Here is a 27,138-nt window from a genome sequence, read left to right on the forward strand (position 1 = left end):
TTAGTAGTAAAAAATCTCTCCAGCGATTTTCAATATCAAAATATCCTGAAAGCACACAGCAACAACTTTACAGACAACATACGTTCTGCTTCATCAAAATACTCTGTGCCCAGACATCATAAGACATCAATACACCTGCAGCAGCCTTCAACAGACGTGTAATGGCTCTATAATATAATATTCTGAGTCATATGATACCAATTTCGTCCAGTGAGACAATTAATGTGTCTGACCTCAAATAAGATACGGATCACATGAGTGTCATTATTAACCCATCCACGATCATCCATTCCTTTTTTGACACTCTCGTTCACGCAGCAGATGGGATGTATATTTAATACAGACGGTACATCTTTCATGCAATTAAAGCCAGAAAAGTATCGCTGTTCAGATAAATAACTTTAATATTTGGAACATTTTCAAAACAGGAATAAAAACACAAACTAAACTAAAACAAATCAGAGTAATACTTGTCCTTTATGTTGCATTTCTAACATTGATTTAAGGTACCACGATGAAGAAAACATCCTGCTCCAACATTGCACCACACATTTGTGCTGACGAGCATTATCTGGAGCTGGATTAACGCAATGACACCTGAAGCTAGTGTTTCCTCTGAGGCAGCGTCTACAGCAGAATGAAAATTGTCTCAGAAGTGTTAGACTGATAGTTCGGTGTTCCATCAGTATTCAATTAGAGCTTTGGTTCAAGCACCTGATGATGAACATTAGTGAAATGTGAAAACTCCCGTAATGATAAAGCAGGATTAAAGACTCCGTGTGAAGATTAAAATGCCGGACAATGAGAGGCTATGCACCATTGCCCCTAAAAAGTACCATATGTTCGTCACTTCCTGTCATTTCCAGTGTTTGTTCATTTTGGCCCCTACCTGTCCTCTTTGATCCGAGCCAGCAGGGGCTCCAGCCAACCGATTGTGCACTCGCAGTGAGCGTCGAGGAAGGTGATGACCTGACCTGTGGTGGCCGCTGCCCCCCTCAACCTGGCTCTGATCAGACCCGAACGCTGCTCCATCCTGAGGATCCTCACCGGCACCTCCAGAGTCCGCGCGTAATTCTCTAACTTCTTCTTCAAGAAGTCTGAAACAAAACAAGGAGCCGTGCAGCAGGGGTCAAGCTTTAGTGCAATGCTGCAGGAGCTGAAATAACTACTTTAATTATGCAAATGTAGAATTATAGCAGTCATTTTTCTATAATTGATATCAGTATCATCACTATTCTTATTTAACATTCTTTAACCAAATAATTTATTGATAAATTAGGATTAAAAATAGCAGACGAAGTAGTAACAAAAAAGCAACACATTTTGTATTCGCATGTCCCTTAATCTTTTGATCCACAGCAAAGTTAGAACCAAATGATGCCGTCTGTTGAAATAAGCAGCAATTATAGGGAACAGATGAGTTTAACCCACTATCATTATTTAGCTAAAGCAGCACAGGAAAAAATACACACAATAGTTGTTGGGCAGCTTTCACCAACAGCCAAGAGGTACTAATGTCTCTTTGTGTGGCCTGACACCCTGCCAAGCAAGAATTTATGGATTGAGAGAATGATCCAATCAGGAATCTAGATTATATCTACAACTCAAGTCAAAAAAATTTATATAAGGGTGGTATTTGTGTGAAATGTTTACGATTCACAGGACCATAAGCATTTAGTGAAGATCTCTATTTGAGATAAGAGAGGAAATTTATCTTATTTGTAGAATTTTTTAGAAAAATAAGCTAAATGTAATCATTTCTTCCATCTTGAAAAGCTAGAGCCTGTCATCCCATCTGATGACTGCAACATGTGACAATCCCTCTCAGAACAGCAGGGAAAATACAGACTCATCACCCAGATTAATGGTATAGCTTTTATGAGATACAGTATCACTTATTATACTTTAACAGTGGGTCTGGCATTTAGTTTTTCAGGATTTCGTTCCCATAGTAAAAAGCCCAGACAAAATCTGAAAAGGCGTGGATGCTAACGGCACTTAATCTCTCCATGCTGTGATGTGGAAAAAAATACAAAATAACTGTACACTGCTGCCCTAAATCCAGTGTAGCTTGCGTATTTTTCTTTCCATAAATTGCAAATCCTATCAAATAAAATCATCATCTGGCTTTATTTTGAAATATACATACTGCATGCTTGACTTAAACCTGCTGTGTACATTTTGTCAGACGATTATCAGCCACAGCAGCCATCTACCAACCTCGCTCACTGGCATCGTCAACGAGCAAAATCTCCACGAGCAAGTGTCTGGGAGAGCGGTTGATGACACTGTGAACGGTGCGCAGCAGGGTGCTCCAAGCCTCGTTGTGAAACACGATGACAATGCTGGTGGTGGGCAGGTCATCAGGGTGCACTTTGGTTTTGCAGCTGGCAGAGCAACAGAGAGAAAAGGGAGCTCGTCAACATTTAGCCGAAGACAGAGCATGCAGATTTACAGAGCTATAGAGTCTTAGAGCATGAGTTCTAGATCTTTCCTTGAACATGTGAGCAGATCGCCTGAAGAAAGAATTCGCCCTCTCTGATAATATAATCCTAATGGCCAATAAATTATTGACTGTTTTTACATAACATCCCTCATTGCTGATGTGATATTAAGATTTAATTCCGCTTATGACCTTAGAAAGAATTAAAGTAATTATCTATTTCTCAGCAATATGAATTTTAATTATAAAATTATCACTGAACTTCATAAAATATCAGACAGCGATGGCCGAAGATCAATATTAAATAGTACAACATTAAATGTAGATGTTTTGAAAACAGGCAGCATTAATTATCTGCCTTCATTTTTCAATCATTCATTCACTCAATAAAAGAAATCTACTAAAACTCATCTGGGAATATCCTTAGTGCTAGCAGCCGAACTAAATCCAGCTGCAACTAATATTTCTATTATATTTATGCTTAAAGCTAAATGTGCAGTCTGCATATGTGCAGTCTAGATGTGCTTGTCTCAAACTATCCCGTTGGATTCATGAAGCGGCTCATTATGGTGTCTGAGAACAGAGATGGGAGTATCCTGCTGTTCTCCGGTGCTGCCGTCAGTGCAGAAATGTTGTCACAGAGGATTTACTGACAAATATCTCCAGAGAAAGTGGAAAAAGTCAAATCTGTGTTGACAGCGATGTCAGCATGTCCTTGGCTTGATGTAATGTCTGTGAAAGCCTTACGGTGAGACCGTGGCAAGCGCGGGACGGCGCTGTAAAGGACTCTATTGAGTAAGGAATTAGGTAGGTTACAGAAGAGGAGCTGGACAGCAAAAGTAGCCTGTGCTGCAGGAGGAGGAGGTGAGGAGTGACGGAGGGGGGGGGGCACTGCCAGCTCACTCCTGTCTCTTCAATGTGACAGCACTGACTGACACAACTAGGCCAGCAGGCTGCCTTTAAGAAAAATAGTTATTGCCCTTCAGAGGCAACGCCTGGCAATTCTGCACGCTTCTGGATCATTTTCACTGCAGAGTGGCTGAAATTTTGCAAAGCTAAGCTGTGCTCTGCAATAAAGCTGTTGTTTTATTTATATGGAGAGAAATGGAAAGACTAGGAGCTGAAATCAGCTGACAGCAGAGTTTTGCTTACTAATATATGTCCCATTTTGCACAATGGAGTTGAAATTAAGTTTTACACCCCCCCACAGCTGCCAAGTGCAGAGTGAAGACAGCGTTGATGGTTGTGTGTGTGAGTTGTTGTTTTTTCAAAAGGTTACAGTAATCTAATTCACAGCCCTTGTGCCCGGGCACAGCTTCCTCACCCATCCAACCTCACGTCTGGTAGACTCCTGTTGAGAGCGATCATGTCACTGGCCATCAGATTGAACTGATTAATCTTAAAGAGCTCCTTCATTTTCTCCTGGTTGTCTTTGGGGACGTTCACTGCCTTGCCCATCTCGCCTGGACCGTCGTGGCTCCGGGATATCACGGCTGTAACACAACAAAGGCGGTGCTCTCACTAATGGGGAGGAAAATTAACACCAAGCTGTACTGTGAAAAAAAAATAATAAAAAAATCACATTGCACAAGCAAAAATCTATCAATGAAAAAAACAAAAAAAACAAGGTGAAAGGAGTTTTGTGTCACCTCTTTTGGCAGAAGCAGTTAAACACTTAATAGTCTGTGAAATACAATTTGTGAAAAGCGTGTCATACCTTTATATCATAATAATCCAGAACATGTAGAGAACGTGACAACCATCTTGGGTTTTTAAGGCTTGTTCATTTGAAATCTGACGGTTTTTTTCCTCTAACATTGGCGAATGTGAAACAGCTTAAAACCTTGAACACAAACAGTTGCAGGCACCCTGCATAAGCTCTCTCCTCTGCTCTGGCTCAGGCTGACTGGGTATTAGGCAATGTACAGTCTGGCAGCTATATTTAATTTCAAAGATAATCTCTTGGAGGGTTTTGAATTTGTAGATTTGGAAGAAAGTACCAACAGATAAAGTGCTTTAAAAAGCCTAATGATTTTATCCAGTTGCTACATTTTTCTTGGAGAGGTTCCCTTATTCTACAGTGAAACCATGTAGAACATCAGCAGGTCAGCACAGCTGCTGCAGCACAGTCGTCAGCTCCCCTCACCAAAGGTAAATAACCTCCCATGGATTTATGACTGCGCTCGCCCCCTCGCTCCTCACTAATAATCTCTTAAAACAGAGGCAGTGATTTCCACTAAAAGGAGGGGGGCACAGGACCCATTAGCTGCGTGGCCTCCAGTTAAGAGGATTCCCCACATCCCTTTGTGGAAATGGGCTGATGTCGAGCGTATTATTAACCTCGGCTGATCCCGCTCTTTTTTTGTTTTACTGCTGCTGACACGCTGCATCTGAAGACCGGCTTACATCTGATGGACACGGCTCCAGAGCTCAGCTGGATGATTGAGCAAAGTGTCCATCAAGACACATTTTCAGCCCGCTCCAATCCATCATGCTATATGTAAGGAAAACCACGCATCAAGGGGTGCCAGCCTCAAGGAAAATGTCAAGCAATCAATGACAGCACGGTTTTTCATGAAATGGTGGCGAAACTAATGCTGAGCCGCTCAGATGGATGGCTGCATCCAACACTCTCGCCTCTATAACTGCAACTAGCATCTCAGGTAACTGTTGATAAGTCCTGTGAATTTGCTTTGAGGAATTATTGCATATTTTTTCCAACAGTCCTCTGTTTCATCCTGGTGACCTTCAGTAATCTGCAGACTAAACTAAACTCTGATTTAGAACTGATTTACGCTCCTTTGTTGAGACTGCTACACAATCATCACTCAGTATTTTCTATCGATGAATGATTAAAACCTTTATCATGGAACAGAAAAAGCTAAAAAAAAAAAAAATCCTTTTTCCCCCTCGGACACAGAATCATTAAAACACGATCACAACTATCTAAGTTAAGTATCAAACTGTGCCTCGGCCTGTCCTCGGGTCAATCAGCCTAATTCATCTGTCCCTGCCCGGAGCTTTATCGCAAGTATTAACGGCCAAAGGTTTTCCATCACATTGAGGCGGTAATGAGTCCTCTCAAACACAATCACTTACACAGTCGAATGCAGATGTTTGAGCATGCTCTGGAAAATTACACGTTTTGCTGACTTTGGCAGTGAAGCATGTGCAGCATATCAAAAGGGCGCTAAAAAGTATTCAGACTGTCTTGTACATGTACCGAGCTTCAGATCTACCACACAGGTCATAATGAAGCTTAAACTATGTTTTGTGTTATTTCCCTGTTGTTGAATCTCTGCTGTTCTTACATTCAGACTGAGACCAATGTTAAGTGGAATCCACGTCTTCCCTCTATTCATGGAATGTTTTCTTCTTTACTGGCTGACATGCAACCCCTAAGCATTAATATAAAGGCCCTACTTTTATCTTTCTGTATCCTTTTTGGTCAAAAAGGTCAATTTGAGCTTTAACTGTCCAGAGCACTTCCTACCAGAAAGACTCCAGCTTATTCAGGAGTTAGTTTGTATACTTTTGATATGATTTCTGAGGAGGCAGCTGGATTTCCTTTGCCTTTCAGCATAGTAGAAGTGTATGTTTGATGCAAGGTTTTCTTGTTTGACCTCTGCAGTTCCCCTTACCTGCCATTTCTTGATGATCCCTCAGACTAGCTATGAACAAAAAGGGGGGAAATCAGTTTTGCACAGTCCTCCTCCTCTTTGGAGACGTCACGTAGCTTCATTTCAGATCCTCTGCCAGCTTCTTAAAGGAGTCAGCAACGCTTGAAGAGTCAGTCAAGTTCTGAAATGCCCCTGGCAGACGATCCTTAATGACAGCTCTTGACCTCTTTTTCAAGCTCCAATAAGTAAATGAAGACAAATTATTGAAAGGATGTCCAGATACTTTACAAGTAGAAGACGCAGACTGGCTCTTAACGATCTGCAGATAACATTTTCTTTATCTTTTAGTTAGTTTTTCCCCGTTTCTTTCAATCTCTTGAAATTAAAACCATACTAAAGTTGAAGAGCACTTTCCAAACAACGTTTGAGCTAAATGTGAGCCCTCTCTATACTATATTTCAATACTTAAATATCTTGTTTGAGCTTCATGATACCCTCAGCTGGACTTTCAAGGTGAACAACCATCTGCATGGAGATTTTGTGCTGAGTTCTTCATCACATGGCCTCAAACATCCTGCAGCTATTTTCACTCTCATTTTTTTTCCCTATGTAGTGGTGCACAGTTGGAGGCTCCTGCTTAGGCTCGATCCATTACCCCCTCCTCCTTCCTTCATGGCTCTGCTCTGCTTCCTGCCTCTGAGTCTGACACAGCGTGCATTACACTGTACATCACAGAAGCTGATCCTCTAAACCGCAGCCGACCAGTGAAACCATAAACCTGTACCGATCTGATCTACTGTTCAAGCTAGTGGTTGGATATTACAACAAAAGGCGGATTTTTCTCACATTACGAAGAAAGATTCAAAGAGAAACGGGATCAGAAATTGTTTTGCAAGTTTATCTAAAAAGGCTTGTGTCTGAAGAAAATGACAAAGCCTCGGCTGCTAGGAAGGCTAATGAACAATGATTCCAGTGAAAATCTTTTTTTCTCTCATCTTAAAAATACATCTAAATGTAGCATCAATTGTGTGACTGAAAGATTAATGAAACCAACATGGCATCACATTAGAATCCACAGAAAGAGACATCTAATTGGCGGAATGATTATTTCCTGCGCACAAGCGAAGAAAATTAAGTGACGCTCTGACTGCAAGAGATGGAAATTATGGATAAAGGTGTTTTTTGTCCAACAGTTTTCTGACTGGCTATGCTCCAACACCTCCTGGACTGCAGATTAAGCAAAACTTTAATGTTGTTTCAATTGTTTTAATGTTGATTCAGAATTTTGTGGTCATTTAAAAAATTACATTACTCATAATGCAACAGGATTCTGTAAGACAGTGGCATACAGCAACAGTGGAGCTGTGAGCACACGGTGTTATATGGTAATGCTTTTCATTAAACAATCAGATGCAGACTACATTTAATCATATAATGGTATAGGATTCATTTTTCATTTTCAAGTGTAAAGGAAAGAACCACTGAGGGAAAAACATCAAATTACGGCAAGATTCTACAGTTAATGTCTTTAAAACACCCACAACATACACTTGGGTAAACAACCAAACACAATCCTAATAGATTTGATAAATACAGTTATTTCCTTGTAATTAACTAAAAGAATCCCTGCAGAATTTTGGTGCCTGTAAAATTCTGAATCAAAAGTCTTTTTACTACACCAGAAGATCAGCTGCACAACTCTCATTTCCGCTCACAAGGGCTTTGTGATGGCAAAAGGTTAAATCTGCAAATATAACAAATATGAATTATTTATGACAAAAAATATCTCAAAAGACTGTAGGCAAAAACCTGTAGCTACGTGATCCCATTCCAGGTCGTTTCCCTGTTCAAATCAACTGCATAGTAAGACGTTCCCCACCGCATGTCAGGCAAACATAAAGTCCTGCATAAACACAGTAGCCGGGAGCAAATGAGCATTAAGGACGATGGTAAAACTGAAAAATGCCCACGTGAGTCAGCGCGTGCCTTTGCTAATCAGGAACCCAAGGTGGACATACTTTAAAAGGCCATTATCCACCTGGTGATAAGCACCAGGACCTTACTGATAAACTGTCTAAAATGTATGCGGCGGGATGAAGGAAAAGAAAAAAAACTGGAAAAAACATACATTAAAGTCACATCGTAGGCGTGAGCAAAGGTGAGCTTTCTCCTACTGCTTTACTTCTAGCAAGCTGAGACCTTTAGTTTGTCCTTTCTTTTTCTTTTTTAACAACTTATGAAAACTGAAAGAGGAGCCAAGCTGTGAGTAAAATAATTTCCATCTGAAACAACTCAAACTTCAGAAATTTCCCGGTGCTCTGAGCACATGCTAGATAGAGTGAATTTCACACCACATCATCGATGCATCACAGTTTTTTTTACTTTGTCGCTATTTTCTCAACTGAAGAACCGTTTCTCTGTGTCACTGCATGCACGGTCGCTGCCGCTTACCAGCTGTGACTGACAGCTGTACCGATCTAAACCCAAAACACCAACTACGACTCATTCGAAAAAAAGTGAAAAGCCTGGGAAATCACACTCACTTAGCATCTTTTTATATACCGTTTGCTCGATCCACGCTTAAAACTTCAGGTTTGAGTTATTTTAGTTATTTAGTTTGCTCTTCTGTGGCCCATTTCTCAGTAGCTGTTACCTTGGCTCCTCTGTCGGATTCCCTCCCCGATTCTCCAAACAGAGGCATCTCACCACCGTCTACAATATCCCTTTAAGTTATCCACAAACTGTAATGCAGTGGCATTTTGTTGGCACAGAGTATTACTGCCTGACAACTGCTTTAGTGTGACCTAAAATAGGAATTATGAAATTAACATTTTTATGAAATTACCAGCAGTTGCTGTTAGGTTTATTGGGGTTCCAAATGAAGAACAAACGGACTCCCAACAAAGATGGAAATATGAATCCGTGCGTGTCAGATGAGACACTGGCTCAATCAGGTTTGAACTGATTGAAATGAACAACATTAAACTTAACGCCTGCAGTGTACTTGCAATAAACGACGATGACATATTTAGTAAAATCAGCAGATTGAACCCATCCATAGAGCAAGCTAGCTCCGACCTCGCATTAAACCTGTGTATGGTAAGAAGCCAGAGTAGCTGGCAGCTCTGCCTCTTTTTAACCTTAAAAGCAGATTAGTAAGCCTCTTAGAAACTTAGAAACCTGCTTTCTTCAAGGCAAGTAAGGAAAATGAGCTCCGCTAAAGAGGAACTGTGCAAATTTGATCTCAGGTACTCGCTTGTGTATACACACAAAAACACAGCTAAAACAATGACAAGGGGTGTATCAGTCGTCAGGGTTTAGGGATGGAAAACAATGGAGTTTCCCATTGGAAATGTTTTTAGATATCAGTAGTAGAATCAAAATGCACAGTACATGATCATCTAGTTGCTTTAGATGTAATATAGCACATATTTGACAAATTTACAGTGCTGCTGGCCACACAAAACACTGTATTAACACACACTGCAACCACGACATGCATCTACAATGCCTGCTGAATCTGGAACACATACTGATGCCGATCAGATCAATCTTTACCAAAAATATGAATTTTAACATACATTATGGTTACCCTCCACATGTCTTTGGATACTAATTCATACCCTACAAATGCAACTAATAACTAAAAGCAACTGACTCATTTGCAGCCCATTATGACCAAAAATGAGAATTCATTAAATAATCTAAAAACTAAGTTTTGCTGGCACAAATTATGATGTAATCAAGTTTCTTATTTAAAAGGGTAACTTTATACAAACAAATACTAATAACAGGTACGCTGAATAACATTTGAAAACAAACCCATAACAGTGAAACCCTGTAACATATCGACATGTCAGCCTATCCGGAAGGAAGGAAATACGACTCAGCTCTTCTACAACAGAGCAGAAGACGTTTTCAAGCCACAAAATTCTTACAGCCACTCCTCAGTTGGTGAAATGTTACCATCTTTACAATTCCCAAGCAGTTGCTCTTACAAACATAAGGTTGCATTGTTCTTCAAACAGAATTATGGCTTGGTTTGGCCTGCATGAGTAAAGGACCTATCCTTACAATAAGGCTGGATAATCTCAGAAAAGCTAACACACACACAGACCAACAGGATGCAGTGATTTAGAAGAAAGGTGGGAAAATGTATAGACTTTAAGATGACTTCATTTCAAGGAAATGGACAAACATTTCTTCAGCACATTACTGTTAAGTGGCGCTGTTACCATGGGAAAAGGGACATTATTTACCCTCACATGAGAAACGGAAAGAGTTGCAAAAATGGCAGGGGGATATGTTGGTTTTCTGACAATAATAAGCAGAAACATGCAGCAACAGAAACGCACTTGGTCTGGTCTCAAAGTTTCTCTCAGGAGTAACCCGCTCAAATATGCGTCACGAATCATTATGAATCAATTCATCAAGTTGTTCAAAAAGGCAGGGACGGATGAAAAAAAATGAATTCATTAATTAATTTAAAGAAATCAAAAAAATATATAAAAAATAAATCGCTTTTCTTGTACCAATTGGGACTTTCTTTCTGCAAATCCCAAATGGAACTAGACTTAATTTTCTGCTCCATTCATTTCCCTTAAATAACTGCTAAAGCCGCTGAACTCTAAATCCAGTTAGCATTAAAGAGAGGCAACAGGAAAGCGGCGGTGGAATGAATCCGTGTGAGACTTAATCACCTATGAAACGTTCCGCCTCCTCAAATCTAGTCACTAAATGAAAGCTGTGGGAGTGCCATTGTGGACACTGTGGTGGACTCACCTCGGAGAGCAGGGAGCAGAGAGCGGTCCTTTCTGTCATCACATTTGTTGCACTCGCTGAAGTACAAGAGCAAGAACACATCAACCAGCACCCACACTAATGAGGTGGTCAACACCACCTTGCAGTAGACAAAGCGTCGCATCACGTCTGTGGAATGTCAGCCAGGCAGACGAACAAGGAAGGTGGCAGGGAGAGCTTAGGAGCGCTCGGGCTGCTCGTGAGGCGTCTGAACTCCGGAGACGAGGCGAGGAAACAGGGGCGAGACCAGGCAGGTTTGATCGGGAGGCATCATCCTTCAGAGAGGAGGAAATACAAAAGAGAAGACAATAGTGCATGTTTAAAGATAGCATCAAACCCTCAGAATTGTTCTGGGCTTCCTTTAAACTACACTATTTTTTTCTTTTTTAAATCGCAGACTTTAAAAATTATTATGCTTAAATATGCAAATAAAATATTATTCATCCCAAATTTAGTCTCAAATAAATTTTTACTAAGCATCTAGCAGACATGATGGATCCACATCAAAAACAGCCGCCTCACCGGTATCATCACAGAGTAAATGATCTCGCTATCGTTTACATGCAATTAATCATTAAGAAATATATCCAAAGGACAAGAGTTTGACTGGTGCTTCCCTAGTTACGACTCAGTTACAGTGGGAACAAAACGGGCCACTAGCAGCTCAGAATGTACTTGTCAGAGCTCTGGTGGTATAAACCATCTCAAACACGTTGTTTTACTGCAGTTTCTGCAGCTGGAGTGATTCTTGACGGACGTTTCTCCCAATACTTGTATCGTTGACCCGCTAATTTTCACCATTTCCTCATCTTTGCTGCTCTCATTCGAACTAAACTTCTGAACTAAACTACCTGTGAGAAAAGACTGATCTACCAGAGGTAGGATGACTGAACGCTAACTTCCCGTTTAGATGCTAACCCCAGGGCTGCGAAGAACGTCAGGGAAGCTTTCACACCAGCCCGAGTTGGTGTAAAAATCTCACTGGAATGAAATTTATTCCTCACGACATTTATGATAAATCACAACATCATTTTCTATTAAACAGGATTTCCACAAGACTGAAATATAGGATTTTGTTGGCTGAAAAGCTTATGAAAATGGAACGACGCAAGAAAATCTTTGAGCTTCAATATGAAATGCAAAGATGACCAAAGAGTATTTTTGACAATAACAGAGCTACTGGCTTTAAAACACATCACATCCCACTGTGCAGCACACTCATCTTACACCTCGTAGTAAACAAAACAAAGAAGACCAACAGTCTACTGCAACCTGGAATGTTGTGGTGCGGGACATATAAAAGCCGCTAAAGCCCTTCATTAGCAAAAATAAAGAAAACTGAATATATCAAAAAGAGATTTGTTTGTGTAGATGCAAACCCTCCTTCATTGGAAATACACACAAATCAAAAATCGTTGCATTCATGCAGATGGATACAAACCTTTTTTTAAGTAATGTATTTAGAAAGGAAGTGAGTTTGTGTCTGGATCAGGTCTTTCTGTCTTTGCAAATAGGGATGGACCTTTAAAGTCAGAATTGAAAAAAAATGTAACATGTAGTCGAGTATGGGAAAAGGTGTGTTATCAGGCAAGCCAAGATCTCTTTGTGACCCCAATGCCTAAACCTAACCAGGTGAAAGCAGACGTAAACACAAAAGTGAATGCAGTCATTCCAATCATTTTAATGTCTGGCAGAGGCAAAAGTCACATTTCTCCTTTTCCACCTTTGTCAAAAATACTCTTCTCACTCCTCAAGTAAGTTAACAAACCCTATAGAGTGTAGGATCCTGAATAAAAGGATCACAAAATCATATTGCCATGGCCGACTGAGCAGCAGAAATGGCTCCATGCTGGGCAAACAGAAAAAACGCAGCCAATTGTTCCATGTTTTTGCATCCAAAGCAGGGATATAACAATCCTTTCGCAGATCGACCCCAGCTGGTTCGCTGCTCCACTGTCAAAGCTGACTTTAGCTTCACAAACTGCTCCTTGGGTCGTAGGAAGAAGCACGACTGTAAGTACTGTGGAGGTTTTTTTTAGCAGAGAAAAAAAAATGGCGCTGATATTCTCAGATTTGTTTTTCCCTTTCTGACATAAGAAATGTGTCAAATTGTAAATATTAATGTGAACTGGGACAAAAACCCGATGTTCTGTAGTTGGTGGGACGTTCACTTAAAATCGTCCAATTTCTGTGAGTTTAAGCATAATTAATTAAGTGGAAAACACCTGCAGCATCTCCTGCAGGAATTCTGACTCATTTCCATACCTTTCACTTGCAGCACGCTAATGATTTTTCACTCCACAAACACACACAGACTCTCCGCTCCCTGTCTAAATGTCCATCAGAGAGGCCAGTACCGCAGTCATGGGCTCACTCTTATCTTGCTCAAAAACTACGGCAGCCTCTATTTAGCGGCATCGCCATACAGATCACAGCGCAGTGGATGATTTCCGAACACTCCTCGATGACTTCTGCAGTCTGAAAGTAGCCCCTCACCTTCACTCCCACTGTAAACACATCAATCTGGCTCATGACGAGTGTTTGCAGTTTTCACCATCTGCTTTGGTGCATCGGTGGTAAATAGTGGTGGGTACCACCAGCAACACTACGAGCTGCTTGCTCAAGTCTCACCCCGAGAAGTCTGACTCAATTAGTCCAACCATCTGCACAGATGAACATTTCCTGTCCGCAGTGCTGAGCTCTAGAAATGCATCTCAACAACCTCAACAAGACACTTTTCTCCCATCCTTAAAGCGTAAACTAGCCAGCATTATTGGCTGCTTTCTCAAGTGACAGATAATTGAGTCGTCAGCGGCACTCTTTGTTGTAAAACGTCTGATGCAGTGCTACGAGTTACGATTACACATTCTTCTCTCATTCAACAGGAGCGCTTCCACTGTATCCTAATGAGTGGGTGCTGAACAAATTGTTTTCCACGCTGGAATAATTGGACACACCTCTCATCTAGACTTGACAGTGCAACTATTACAAGGAGGAAAACATCAGAGATGCGATCAAGTAGTTTTTGCATGCTTCGTTTTCCTCCTCCTCCTCGCTCATCAATACAAACCAAAGCCATCACACAGCATGTTCACATGGCACTTGCTCATAGGCACTTCAAAGATTAAAGCATTGTCATTCACATGCTCAGACCCAATCCAGCTCAGACAAACACTTGTGACTGTTAGTTCACACGCCCACTTCTCCTGATAAGCCCAGCAGAAATGAAAGCTGAGTGTCAGACTTTTTTCCGGTGTGTCCCTGTAGTTAAGGGATGGAAATCTGGTTGGAATCTAAATGTTTGGTCTGCGTGTGTTTAGGTTTGACACTGTGATACATACTGTCATTGTTTAGCAGCACCAGAACTGAGGTGTCATTGGCACCAGTGCTGAAATATGCTAATCTTTACCCAACCCTCCCAGGAACAGGAGGTGATTATGGAGCTGATCTCTGTAAACCCGTTAGGCCGATGGCTGTGGCTTATTCCAAGTAGTAAACAAAACAGTAATAAATACATATATTTACTACCTTGTAAAAGACTTAGCAAAAGACATATAACTCACAGTTCTCAGCAGTGCGATCTGTGCACACAAGTAGGCTCTGTCAGGCTTTAATGTATTTGAACACAGCAGGTCCACATTGATTTGAGATTATTAGTGTTCAGATGTGACTGGAATGAGAGTGTAGCAACAACAGCTAACCAATGATCACTCCTCTCAGTTGAGACCATGGAAATACAACACATGGCAGCCTGAATCGACCAAAACCCATCATCTCAGCCACAATATGGTCACCGTGGCATTTTGTGGTGAGAGCACGACAGGACTGTTGCATTATCTTTTCCAGTGCAAAGTGTGCACGCGACGGATAATGAGGACACTGTTTTCTTACCTAAATTATGGATGCAGTGAACCAGTGACCTGCTCCAGCCTTGCTATCCGGCAACGTGTTGAACATGATCAAACGCAGACTATAAAATAGTGGTGGCTTATTTAAACTGAGACTATTAGCCTTGAGAGCTCAAAACGACACCCTAAGTTACAGTCCATCTCCGAAAAGGGTAGTCCAGAATCCAGCGTGACACTGTTGGTCCGGTACAGCATCTCATGGTACCTGTTTGGACTCCTTGACACGGTTTTACCTCTTCAATTGAGCGTGTCGCAGTAAACCGAGCGACACGAGGAGAACGGGTTGATTTCCCTATTCTTTTAAAAGAGCACGCGTTCTCAGAAACAAACGCCCTTCCACGCACCTGTTCTCCGAGGGGACATTGTAACGGTAAGACGACAGGCGAGATAATACTCTGCACAATCTAACCTCAGCTCAGACCGACCTGCATATGTCGCGTGTCTCCTCTCTGATTGGCTGACAGCCACGTCGCTCACGGAATCCTCTTTAAGTGGAACCTCGCTGGCGTCTGGTGGCTGTGGGCGCGTGCACGTAAAATGCTGAACGCTCAAGGGTTTTTTGTTTTTGTTTTTTTTTCTTTTCTAATTATCACATAGTTTTATAAATGCTCAACTAATGTTATTTTTAGAACTGTATTAAATACATAATAGTTTTATTTATCGTACTTTTTATGTTCTTGTTCCTCTTCTTTCTTCTTCTTCTTCTCTAGGGGTAATATATTCGACCAAGTTACTTTTTATATTTTAAGAGCTGTCACATATAGTTCTCATTTATGACATAAAAGGTTATAGGTTGTTATGATTTCTTTAAATTTTGCATAGGTCAGCGGTAATAATGAAGTAATAACTTCAGAGTCTAAGTGACCGTGAGCCTTTTCTCTTGTACAAAAAAGAAATGTGTGTGTGTACGTAGATGTGTGAGTGTGTGTGTGTGTGTGTGTGTTGCCCGGTGCATTGGGTCTTTTCTACATGACCCTCTGGACCAGGCCTCTGGTGAATCACGCTGAACAATGCTGCCATCTGCTGCTAAAGATGAGAGACTCTCTCTGTTTCCTATGCCGCGAGGCAGCAATTACAGACCAAATCTTAGCCTAGAATTTATTTAACATTCAGGGAACCGCGATAACTTTGACGTTGTGTCACTGAAAAACAGCCACATAATCTGAACTCTCCTTTTACGGGACACTTTTATTGCCGTTTCTTTTAACTCAGCTATAATGCAGCAGCTGGCAAATTCTGGCGGCTGTGCTCCTGTGAGATAAATCTTAACTCTGTTCACAAGTACATATTGTGCGAAGATAAACAAGCCCCTGTGTTAGTTCACATCGGATTAGAAATATCCACCAGATGTCAGTGCATACCATTCATGCTCATGATTTTGTACAACTGGTCAAGAGGAGTGTTGATATTTTGTTAAAGACAAGGCTGCACCGCTTGTTTTCCTGTGTGAAACACATTTCTGGGATTCAGTTATTTCCGCGTTTAATGTGTGCTATGTCATATTTTTTGGAGGATTTTATTAAAGCAAGAGGAGCATTTCTTCCACATTTTTTTCTTTTAGAATGCTGTTGTAATACTTCGCTGAAATCATTTTCGAATGCCACAGCAAGGAAATGCAGGTCTAAATAAACCAAAATTTGCCCGAATCCAGATTCTTCAGTTTTCTCTTCAGAATTTCTCACTATCACAATGTCATTGATTTCAGGGACAAGAGACATGCTAACAGTGATGATAATTTCAAGTACAATCATCTGTTGTGGGAAAATGTGTGTGTAATTCTTCCAATTGAGATTATTACAAACAAAATCAAAAACTGAAAGCTTTTCTTGAGCACCGCCGGTGCAGTTAAAATGTATTTTATTTTTATTTTTTGTGCACACGGAGCACATGGAAATGGATAGATGCGAAACAATGTAACTGTCGGTGAAAGTCGATGGATGATTGCACCTTGAGCTCGAGAATACAAACCTTTTATTGTAGCCTACAGTGGCTAAATCAGAGGAAAGATACATGCACACACAAACATAGCAGTAATACTTTATTCAAACAGATTTGCAGTGTCATGCACTCACAATACTGCAGCATGTCACACTGTAGGCTTAAGTCCGCAGTCTTGCTGACAAAGAGTTGTTTGGTTCGTTTATGTTTTGTAAAGCAGGGAACAGCTGGATGCAGATAGTCTTGTAGCATTCGACCCAGAGGCGTATATGACCCTAAATGTCAATACAGGCTAATGCAAACTGACTTATCTGACACGGGGTCAACAGGGAACCTGTTGAGGTGTAGCTGCTTAATGAAACAGCAACTCAGGGTGTATTAATGCATGCATGCACACACACGGAAACACACCGAAAGCTACAAAACAGACTGCAAGCGCACGCACACGGGCCTTGCACAAAATGTCCCCCGTGCACTACATGGACAGCAATGACGCGTCAGCCTGCAGCTTGGTCGTATGGTGGCGCTCTTGTCGTGTCAGCCTGAGCAGGTGCCGTCTGGCTATTTAACCGCTGGGTCGGTGGATTCAGTCAGCTCTGACACTGGCAACGCAGCGCACGAGGTTCTCAGTAATGCGATGCCAAAGAGGCTTTTTAAACTCCACAAGAGCGCTCTCTGATCTCGCACAACTTCTTCAACTCACCGCCGCCTCCTTATCTCCACTTCTCACTTGATGAGCATTTCTGCGGTATCGAGCCTCTCCCTCTCCGCCTTTCACGTCCCTCGCGCTGAAAGTTTGATTTCGAAAAAGTAGAGATGAATAACACCGGGTTCAACCAGACAGAGAGCGGACTATATAACAAGACGGAGGAGTTATTTTGCTGCAACTTTTCATCCGTGGTGACTGATAATGGCTTTGTGGCCGCCTCTCCGGATGAGAGAAGCCTCTTCATCATGAGGGTGGTCCAGATAGCCGTTATGTGCGTTTTGTCCCTGACGGTGGTGTTTGGCATATTTTTCTTGGGCTGCAACCTTCTCATAAAGTCGGAGGGGATGATAAACTTTTTGGTTACGGACAGAAGACCGTCAAAAGAAGCGGAGGCGGTAATTGTTGGAGCCTACTGAAAGACGAGGTCAAGAACATTGTTGCCACTGGAATCGGAGGGAGGAGACAGCGAGGAGACGGTGCGGTGACCAGCAGCCCAAACACGGCCCCGTTTCCATGTTTGTACTGTTAATAATAAAAAAAAATGTAAAAATCTCAAAGGAAAGGTGTACCGTGTAAAAGGTAGCTGGACCCTTCTGAAGACCGAGGTTCACAGGTGTTCTCCTATTTTTGTGGCCTGTTTGATGCCAACAGAGACTGTTCGTCTCAAAGAGGTACAGTGTGTTAAAAGCCTCTTTCTCAAGTATTCAGCCTCGCACTGTTGTAATTGAAGTGACTGCACTGTTTGTCAAGCAGCATCCTTTGTCAAGTTAGTGGCAAAGTCTTTGTATTTGCTGCTTTTTAAATGCCCTCTCGCATTGCAAAAGCGGTGGAGACGTAAATGTTTGATAATTGCTATATGTTGTATGTTTTGCCATACAACAGGCATTAAATATTCTGTTTAGTGGATTACCGGGTAATAGCTGTACGGGTGAAAGCCCAACATGCCGTGTATCTTGTTAATTTGAATACATTCATTCTGTAATTAAAGTGTTTTCCTCCTAAGTGAAGTTCATTTTTCTGTCACGCCTTATTTCTTTCTCTTTTTTTTTTAACTGTTTGCTTCAGAGGCAAATTGTGTGAATGATGGAAATAATGTTCACAAGCCACACACAAATTGGTTTTAATATATGCATTTAGAAACTGAAATGGTCGTAAGGACTCTAAATGTACAGGGTGTGTGAGCAGTGAGGGTTAAATCAAGTTGTAATGGCTCTCCAATCATGCCCCCCATCCCCACCCCCCATTTACCCTTTTATGTCAGATCAAAATCTACTAAAATTATTTCATCCAAAAACAAATACTCCAGTCTAACAAGAAAAAAAATAATATCCCATTATCAGTGGGTGTTTTAAGATTGACTGCAGCCTTTTACATCCTTCCTCCTTCTGTCAAAACATCTGTCTTGCTTTGCCTCTGCCTCACCTGGGTGCCAGCTCCCCAGGAGCTTTAGAACCTACTTGTCTTGTCAGTGCAAGGAGGATTAGGACATTGGGCAATATACTACTGCCTCATTGCCCACCTGTGGACCAGGCACACAGTTAAACAGAATTAAGCTACATTGTTTAACATTACCTTCATCAAAGTTGCTCCCTCCTCCTGTTTTCTCTTTCCTGACCCACGCGTCCTGTTTGACAAGGACTTATTCTGTCTTGTGACACTGTCCACACTACACGGAGACATCATTGTGTTTGTGCTCAAAGAAATTATACAATCGATTATTTTAATAATGATCTACGTGTAAAAAGACAGTTTTTTAGTTGATAGGTCATTAATAACTTGGATTTGAACACTTTTATGGCCCCCCAACATATTCAGGAATGTGGGCAGGACCTCTGATTGTTTCGATGAAATCATATCAACCACTGCACAAAATAGTATAATGCAACCCAGTGCAAGAGCAACAAAGAAGCTTGTCATGTTCAGTGTGCTGAGGCCGTGAAGTCTTTTACATCAGTTGTATTGTTTTCTAAGACAAACACAAATTAACAGACATTGCCAAAATTGTCCAGTACATGGATGTTTAAAAATGACAGCCGCTCAGATGCTTTTCAGTTCCTTTTCAAACTTAAGCCTGCAGTGCCATATAATAGCTGGGAGTTAAAAAAATAGACAAGTTTGAGAGATTCTTAAAAAAAGAATGAAAATCACATTAAATACTCATTCACACATATAGAAATTGCATCTGTATATAATGTCACCAACACAATCTTTAGATCAATACATTTGTCTTATTTGAACCTTAATATAAGACACAAACACTGCAACCAGTGACAACTTTCATTGGAGAAGAATAGATAAGTACTAGAGAAAAAAAAACTAGTTGTATAAAGTTGTAAATTCAGGAGACATCAAATTAAATCTTCTGTCTCTAAACAACAAATTAACATTTCATTCCTACAAGTGTAACTGACTCAACTGAATGTTATTTTCATTTAGTCATTTGGAAACGAGGAGTAGCATAAAATACCAGGTCAATGCAGCAGGCAGTTCTTTATCCCACACCAAGTGTTTCTCTCTGTTGTGTGTGATTGCTTTCATTAAGGAAAGCTGGAAATCGCTCACAGGAAGATATTGTGGCTGTTAAATATCCAGCAGAGAACAATCATCCGTCTGCAGCCGACCCATTGTTAATTTATCCTGCTGTGCCTTGTGCACATATAGTCAAACTGGATTATGGTTGACTTGGAGGGGTCTGACAGAAGTGGATGTAGAAATGGAGATGAGGGGTTGAAAACTAGTCTTATCCTGTTAAGATTTCAGAAGAATTTCACCGTGAAATTTCATTTAAGGGGTTAGCTTGGTGGTCGGCAGGCCACATGCCATCTCAAAGATTTCATACATCAGCACTCAGAGAAATTTGGAAAATAATAACAGCAGTTATCTACAACTAAACTGATAGTCCTCTACAAGGATTATGAGCTACTCCTCCCAGAATATTCAGAAATGTGCTTTGTGTTTTACTCTAGGCAAACCAAAAGCAGCAAGCTAGGCCATTAAAAATGCATGTTTCAGACATATTTTGCCTTGTGTTACAGTGTGTTCTCGCATTTCTTCCCAAAGGCAGAAAGTGTTATGGGTCAAACGAGGGGGAAAAAAAATCACTGTTAACATTTTCATCATCTACCAGCAGCCTGGTAAGAAGAGCTTACAGTATATCATCAGTGTAGCAGTGGGCAATACAGCATCAGCTCACTTTATCCCATGTGGACTGTAAGTGGACTGCGCTCAACCGTGACAGCATCTGCAGGGTGTTGATTGTGGGCTAAAACAGGCTTCGGGTCCTGGCTCGCCGACACGTGATTGGCTGGTGAGCAGAAGTCCAGTCGATGAACTGGATAGTGACTAAAAGCTCCATATAGCAGCGAGGCAGCCACAGTCATTCCCGTGTTATTCCCATTCTCCTACAGCTCATCTTTCAGCCTCTTGGGCTCATCTCCTGCTTTGTGTTAGGAGAGACAAATATGTCGTTGTGGTGTGATAATCTCTTGAAAACAGCATTTGATTAATGATTTTCTCCCAGAGCCAACAGTGGTAGAATTTTCACCTCACATCTACTGAGACTTTGACTATCTAAAAAAGTGAAGTCAGACTGTAAAATGCAATTATTTACCCCCAGCAGTAATAAATATTCAGTCTGAATCAGCTGTTGCCGACATGACATGGCATCGGGTTTCTACAAGAACGGCAGCAAGTGTGGAAGTCAAGCTGTGATAAATCCATGCGAACTGGTTTTGAAGAATGATTTCATTACTTTGCATCTCTAGTTCCAGTTATAGGATGAGTCATGGCTCCGTTGTACGGCTGATTGTTTCACACTGAAACATCACAGGGATTTAGCATCTCAACAGTCCTGCCTCTAACGCTTTGCTGTAATCCAGTCTATGTTTGTGTGTTCTTGTCTGTGTGTGTGTGTGTGTGTGCTTACATTACAAACATAGCAAGATAGAAAATAATAAAATCTGTTTCCTTTAAGTCACTCTGAGGAGACTCATTAATACAGTGAGAAAATCTAATCTCAACAGTGCAAACCCTTTCTGTTTTGGAAAACACTCCAGGAACACTTATGAACACCACTGTAATTACAAAAAAAGAAGCTGATTGCCATATCCACAAATGGAAGTTGAAACTCCCATCATGCAGAGACAAAATATATATAAACAAGAACCAGCAACACAGCCACCTTCTCAGGGCCGTGGCTCATTTAAGATGGACTGAAGTCCATCCATCCATTTTCTATGCCCACTTAATCCAATTCAGTCACAAGGGAGCTGGAGCCTTTCCCAGCAGGTATCACGGTACGCCCTGGACAGGTTACCAGTCCAATACAGGGCCAACACCATATAAACAACCATGCACACTCACAGTCAATTTAGAATAGAGAGAACCCACAGATAAACAGGGTGAACATGCAAGCTCCTCGCAGAGAGACCCCAGCCAGGATAAGAACCAGAAGCTTCCTTGATGTAGTGCAACAGTGCTAACCACCACATCACTGTGCAGCCCATGGACTGAATTGAGGTTGAGAACTTGTCTTGTGGGTCTGATTAATGAAATTCTAAAACTCTTTCAGAAACTGTGGATGCTGTATCCTCCTAAGAATAAGAGGGAGCATCACAAGCCAACACTTCTAATGATAGGGAGCATTAGTGCTTATGGTGTAACTTACACATCTGTGTAGGCATAATTTATACTTTTATATATACATGCTTTGTGTGCATTCTGACACCTCCACTTTCATTTTACCTTGTATAATTTAGCTTTCTCTTTTTGATGATCACTCTCTAATTCAAATGTATGGCTGAATTACTCCAACAGCAGAACTGTAGAGATGTGTCACTTATGACCGAGCTGGCTCGATGTGCACGCTGATTCATGAGAATGATAAGAGCCAGTAAACATGTGCGAACAGTTTTTCTGTCTTCTTAATAACAAAGACGTCTTTGTGTACACAAAATTAGAGCCGCACTTCGTGGCAATAATTATGTTAATGTCATGCATCATAACAGAGCGGCATCATACCGTCGGGTTATAAAGCAGAGCTGGGTGCTTTGCAGCAGAAACAGTGGTACAGTCTGTGAGCAGATCTGAAAAGTATAGACACATACCTAAATATATGTAAAAATGTTGCTAAATTTGACTGATCTACAAAAGCTAGAAGTGGTACTAAGTGAACAGCCGTTCAAGAGTCGAAGGAGTTTCTTTTTGCTGAGCCAAAGGGTCTGGATCTCTGAAAAGAGCTGGAATTCGCTGGAAACAACTATAGAACCGGCCGTTGTATCCTATTGCCGTCAGCAAAATGAGTGGGGTGAGATTAGCATATATTCATGATTCCATTTTACTAAAGGAGGAAAAAGAGTTTAGAGTCACATCCAAGCCATTTGAAGGCCTCGAGAAGTGATCAAAACTTTTAAACGCACTGTTATGTGAGGCATGGATTTACACGATTTTCAGGGGATTAATATTAACTTATTAATTTATATTGATTAACTGTGGGAGTTGGGGTGGAACTTTAATATTCCACAGAAATACAAAATACAACCCCGTGTCGCATCACATTTTGGGACACAGGGTTGTATTTTGGATTAATTTCTCTGCTTTCAAAACTTATCAATTCACTGCTCCTCGTTAAAACGGCAGTGGGGAAAAGAAAGTCGGAGAACACAGTTAAATTCTAGCAGCCAGTTCCACAGGCTTGTCAGACATTTTCTAAACTTTCAGGGTCAAGGAGAACACTTATCCCCCAAGCTCTTCATAGATTCAAACTATTTTACACATTTATGAAATGAGAAATGTGCAAATCACAAAATACAAAAACTGCTGCACTCCACACAAACTGTTATGTATCCAGAGATCAACTGGAAAAGGTCATTTGCTCCATTCTTCACCCTTGTTCTGGCTACAACTGAGCAATATTATCATGGCTTTAAAAGTGGAATTGACAAAAAAAGGATGGAAATATAGCCTATGTGTGCAGATGTGTAAAGTAAACCAGAATACCAAATGTGTAACTAGATCATACAACAGGAGAAAAAGAATAGCAATAACTACTAGACAACAGAACTAACTAGATAACAGAACACGACATGTCAATTCAAGAACGCAAAGAACAAAATGCAAATCCTACAAACCCACAGAGCATGACAAAAACAGATGTTATAGGGAGCCAACAGGAACTCATTATTAACCACACTCATGCAAATGCACAAGTGCCCATTACTTTAAAATAATAGCTATGATGATGAGTTATTGACCCTGCAATCCATTTCAGTTCTTGTGTAAGTGGGTTTCGGGGTTTATTGACCTTCCAATCATGCCACTCTCTGGCAGCTACATTACCTTTTCAGCAGCCTTGTCTCTGGAAGGGAACCGTGACTTTACTTTCACAGGAACCTTTCTACATACACCATGGCCAACAGGCTATAAGAGCCCTGAAAGAATGGATTGAATATCAAGGGCATTTTCTGCGATAAAATCAACTTTCATGACCAAAAAAAATGTGAGGAATTTTTCATCCCTATTTTTTGGGGTTATGTCTGTCTAAGTAAAACCGTAATTGTTTTAAATAAATCTCTTGCCTTAGAATCTTCTTGCCATATTATATAGAAGCTATGAAGACAGACATAGAATAAGAGAGAGACACAAATGTGAGGAGGGACATGCAGTCTGCATGTTATCACATGGCAATTGGCTTTTTAAGCATAGCATCCAGTTGTCTTCAGAAAAGGTACTGTACCGCTGGTGTGAAGAGAAAAAACACACCTGGCAAAGTGAGAGAGGAATATACAGATTTCCAATATTTATAAAGTTAGGGAAAGAAACATCTCTTAAAACATTCAAGGGAAGTACTCTTTTTTTCTGTTTTTAAAGTTAGAAAAAAGAAAGAGGGAGCTTTAGCTGTAGATTTTCAGAGATGTTTGGGTTTGCGTGAAAGCCATCAGAAAGCCTTGAGATTTCTCGCATTAAAGTCGTCCGTAGATAAATACCTTCCACTTTAGGTTTCTACATAAACTCTAATGTTTGTTCACAGAATTTGCTGGTATAATTGAATCCTCTGGTATCCCGTGACACTGGGTGCATTACAAACCCACCAATTCACCCTTCACAGGAAAATGTTCTTCCCCATGAATTTCTTAAGCATTTGAAATCCCAAACATACATTCATACAGTTTAACTTCATAGGAATTTGGAAAAAATATCTCCCTCGTTTAGATATTGATTTAAAACAGTCTAATTAATATTGAATATCTAGAGATTATCTAGATATCTATCACAAACCTAACAAGCTAATGATTGCTTGAAACTGTTGCTCAAAATTTCAAAAATCATTACTTCATCCATAACTTTTTTGTAACTTTCTTTTGGAGATGAGTAGTTGTCTTACTCACTGATTTACTAGCAGACATTTGAACTCTGGCTATTTTATTGTTTGTGCATAAGTGTGAAATGTTCCTGCTTTAGTATTTTTGGTCTAAGAGTGTTTTCAGATCAACACACAATGGCCATTAGAAATTCAAATTTGTATCACTTTATTCATTATATTCCACCTGGCCTGTCACCATGACTTACACGCATTTCATGCATTTTTCATCAAATCGTTGCGAAGGTCTGAAAGGGGTGTTATTTATGCTGAACTCTGACTTGCAGTTCAAATGACCATGACGAGACACAAAGACCTCATTTTGACACCTGGTTCACACAGGCCTCATAGACTCATCCATGTGCTTTATGTCATCATCATCACAATGACCACCACTTTCTCTCCTGGGAGATTAGTAGTGGATGGCATAGAGGAGTTACCACTTCACCACATAAGGGGTGAAACGGATTACCACAAGAACAATACCACAAAGCAAACAGCTCGGATCTTTTTGTAAGTGCAGAGTCTTTTGCAGCATTTATGTAAGGCCATAATCTCATGGCTGAGCAAAGATATACTGATGAGGAGTGCTTCCTTCATTCCTGACTGTAGGAATCGGCTGTGACAGTACAGACCCGCCTGCCAAACAGCGGTGTCCTACCTGCCTGTGTGGTACTTGCCTGTGCCCCAGCTGTCAGTTGCACTCAGTCACTGTAAAGATCACCTTTGGCCAAGCCAACTTCTAACACAGCATATAACATGTCTTCATCCTAATTCCAGCTACATCATATTTATCCTTCAGTTAGTTGAAAATGTATGTATAATTGTAAGCTTTATTTATGAAAGCATGTACAGGACCACAAGTATTTTTTTACAGAAAAATTTATGGCATCTTTTTTTTTTTTTGAGAAATTTTACTGTGTTATATAGGAACACAAGATAACTGAGTTTCTGGCTGAATGTTAACACAAATCTGAGTTGCAAGCAGAGCAAAGTCTCTTTTGTTTCAGACCTGATGCTACACCTTGGGAATTCAGCCTAATGGTGCACCTCCTGGTTCTGTCACAGCACATGAAAGTAAGCCCGAGTGCTGTATGATAAAACCTCTAAAGGGTCATGACTTATTGAGCTACCTCAAATTGCTTCTCACGGTGCTGCGAGCTCTTCCTCCCTCAGGCCTGGCTCCATTATCGCCCATCTCTGTCTGTGGGTGCTTCACGGTCACATTACTGACTTCCTCCATTCAAACTATGCTGCAGCTTAACTCCTAAGAAACTCAGCACAGATTGGCCAGTATTTAGAAATTAGTGTGGTAACATAACAATAATGATACTTTTTGTCAAAGTTTGTGGCTGTATCAGAAGAATGTTGGTAAAGAAAAGTTTGAAGTAACTCATACCTTCAATGACAATTGTGTTTTTATCAAAGTGAACAATTACTCCTTTTCCAATAAAAGTACTATATTTTATCAGAGACAGATTCCTTAAAGGGAAGACTTTGGTGGGCAAAGATAAGCAGTAGCACTGACGGGACACATATATCATACAGCAGTGGATATAGAGGCAAGCAGAGAGAAATAGAGATTAAAGCAAATTAGTCCAAAAGGTAGATGACTTCAAATGGTAACATAAAAGAGCATCAATCACTCAATGTCAGAATTATTCCCTCAACCTCACATGTCTTGTGTGACATCATGGCAACTGAGCAGGCTGACATTCAAAAATGTCACTAATATAACAGGGCTGATGCCACATACAGTCGCTGCACGAGCAGTGACCATAGGAAGTCTGTTGTTGTTATTTCACAGCTCCATGTGCCAAAATAACAGCAGATAAGCTGGGAAATTGATTTTTACTACAGCCACTCCGAAATCATCCACCTTCCAGGTTTCTTTGTCCAGTCTGAGTTGCAGCTGTTATATCTACCCTGTGTTGCGCATCTTCAGGTGTGTTACACCTTTCTCTCCTGTGCTCATACACTATAGGGTCTACTTTGCAGGTGCAGCTGCGACCATGAAGCATTGCAGCAGTATGTGTGAAGTGACATCTCGGCATAGCAGAACTACACCTTATAGCACCACCACTGTCACAAAAGATCCGCATCCAGCCAGCCACACTCCAGGAGATGCTTTCTAAAAGACCTCTGCTGTGCTTATTCTTACAAATGAAAGGTCAGCCCCATCATCTGACCAAGAAACTCCCGCCTGTTTGACTGTGTCAGATTGCATCAGCTCAGGTTAACAAACAGTCCTGCAAAAGCTGATTTTGTGGGTTTAATAATGATAAAATTGAGTTTTTAAGCTCAGTTTTGTACACCTTAAAAATAATAATTCTTCACAGCGGTGCCACACTTTTCCTCAGTTT

General features: G+C 40.8%; 2 protein-coding genes across 4 annotated transcripts in view; one reads left to right on the forward strand and one right to left on the reverse strand.

Annotated features, from left to right (window-relative positions):
• galnt13 (polypeptide N-acetylgalactosaminyltransferase 13) overlaps positions 1–15,181 on the reverse strand; it is a 34,153-nt gene extending 18,972 nt beyond the window's left edge. For all 3 annotated transcript variants that reach the window (XM_072397144.1, XM_072397146.1, XM_072397145.1), the window contains exons 1-5: positions 14,755–15,181; positions 10,846–11,138; positions 3,768–3,936; positions 2,221–2,387; positions 890–1,097 (exon numbers count right to left, since the gene is read on the reverse strand). In XM_072397144.1, coding sequence (XP_072253245.1) covers positions 890–1,097; positions 2,221–2,387; positions 3,768–3,936; positions 10,846–10,987 — 686 coding nt within the window. In that variant the 5' untranslated portion in view covers positions 10,988–11,138; positions 14,755–15,181. The remainder of the gene's footprint in view (positions 1–889; positions 1,098–2,220; positions 2,388–3,767; positions 3,937–10,845; positions 11,139–14,754) is intronic.
• Positions 15,182–17,299: 2,118 nt separating this feature from the next.
• Positions 17,300–18,406, forward strand: rprma (reprimo, TP53 dependent G2 arrest mediator candidate a). The gene has a single exon (XM_072397700.1). The coding sequence runs from the start codon at positions 17,526–17,528 to the stop codon at positions 17,832–17,834; it is 309 nt and encodes a 102-aa protein (XP_072253801.1). The 5' UTR covers positions 17,300–17,525; the 3' UTR covers positions 17,835–18,406.
• Positions 18,407–27,138: the final 8,732 nt, after the last annotated feature.

This window comes from Leuresthes tenuis, unplaced genomic scaffold (genome assembly GCF_036924035.1).
Source record: "Leuresthes tenuis unplaced genomic scaffold, fLeuTen1.0.hap1 SCAF_12, whole genome shotgun sequence".
NCBI classification, from domain to species: Eukaryota; Metazoa; Chordata; class Actinopteri; order Atheriniformes; family Atherinopsidae; genus Leuresthes; species Leuresthes tenuis.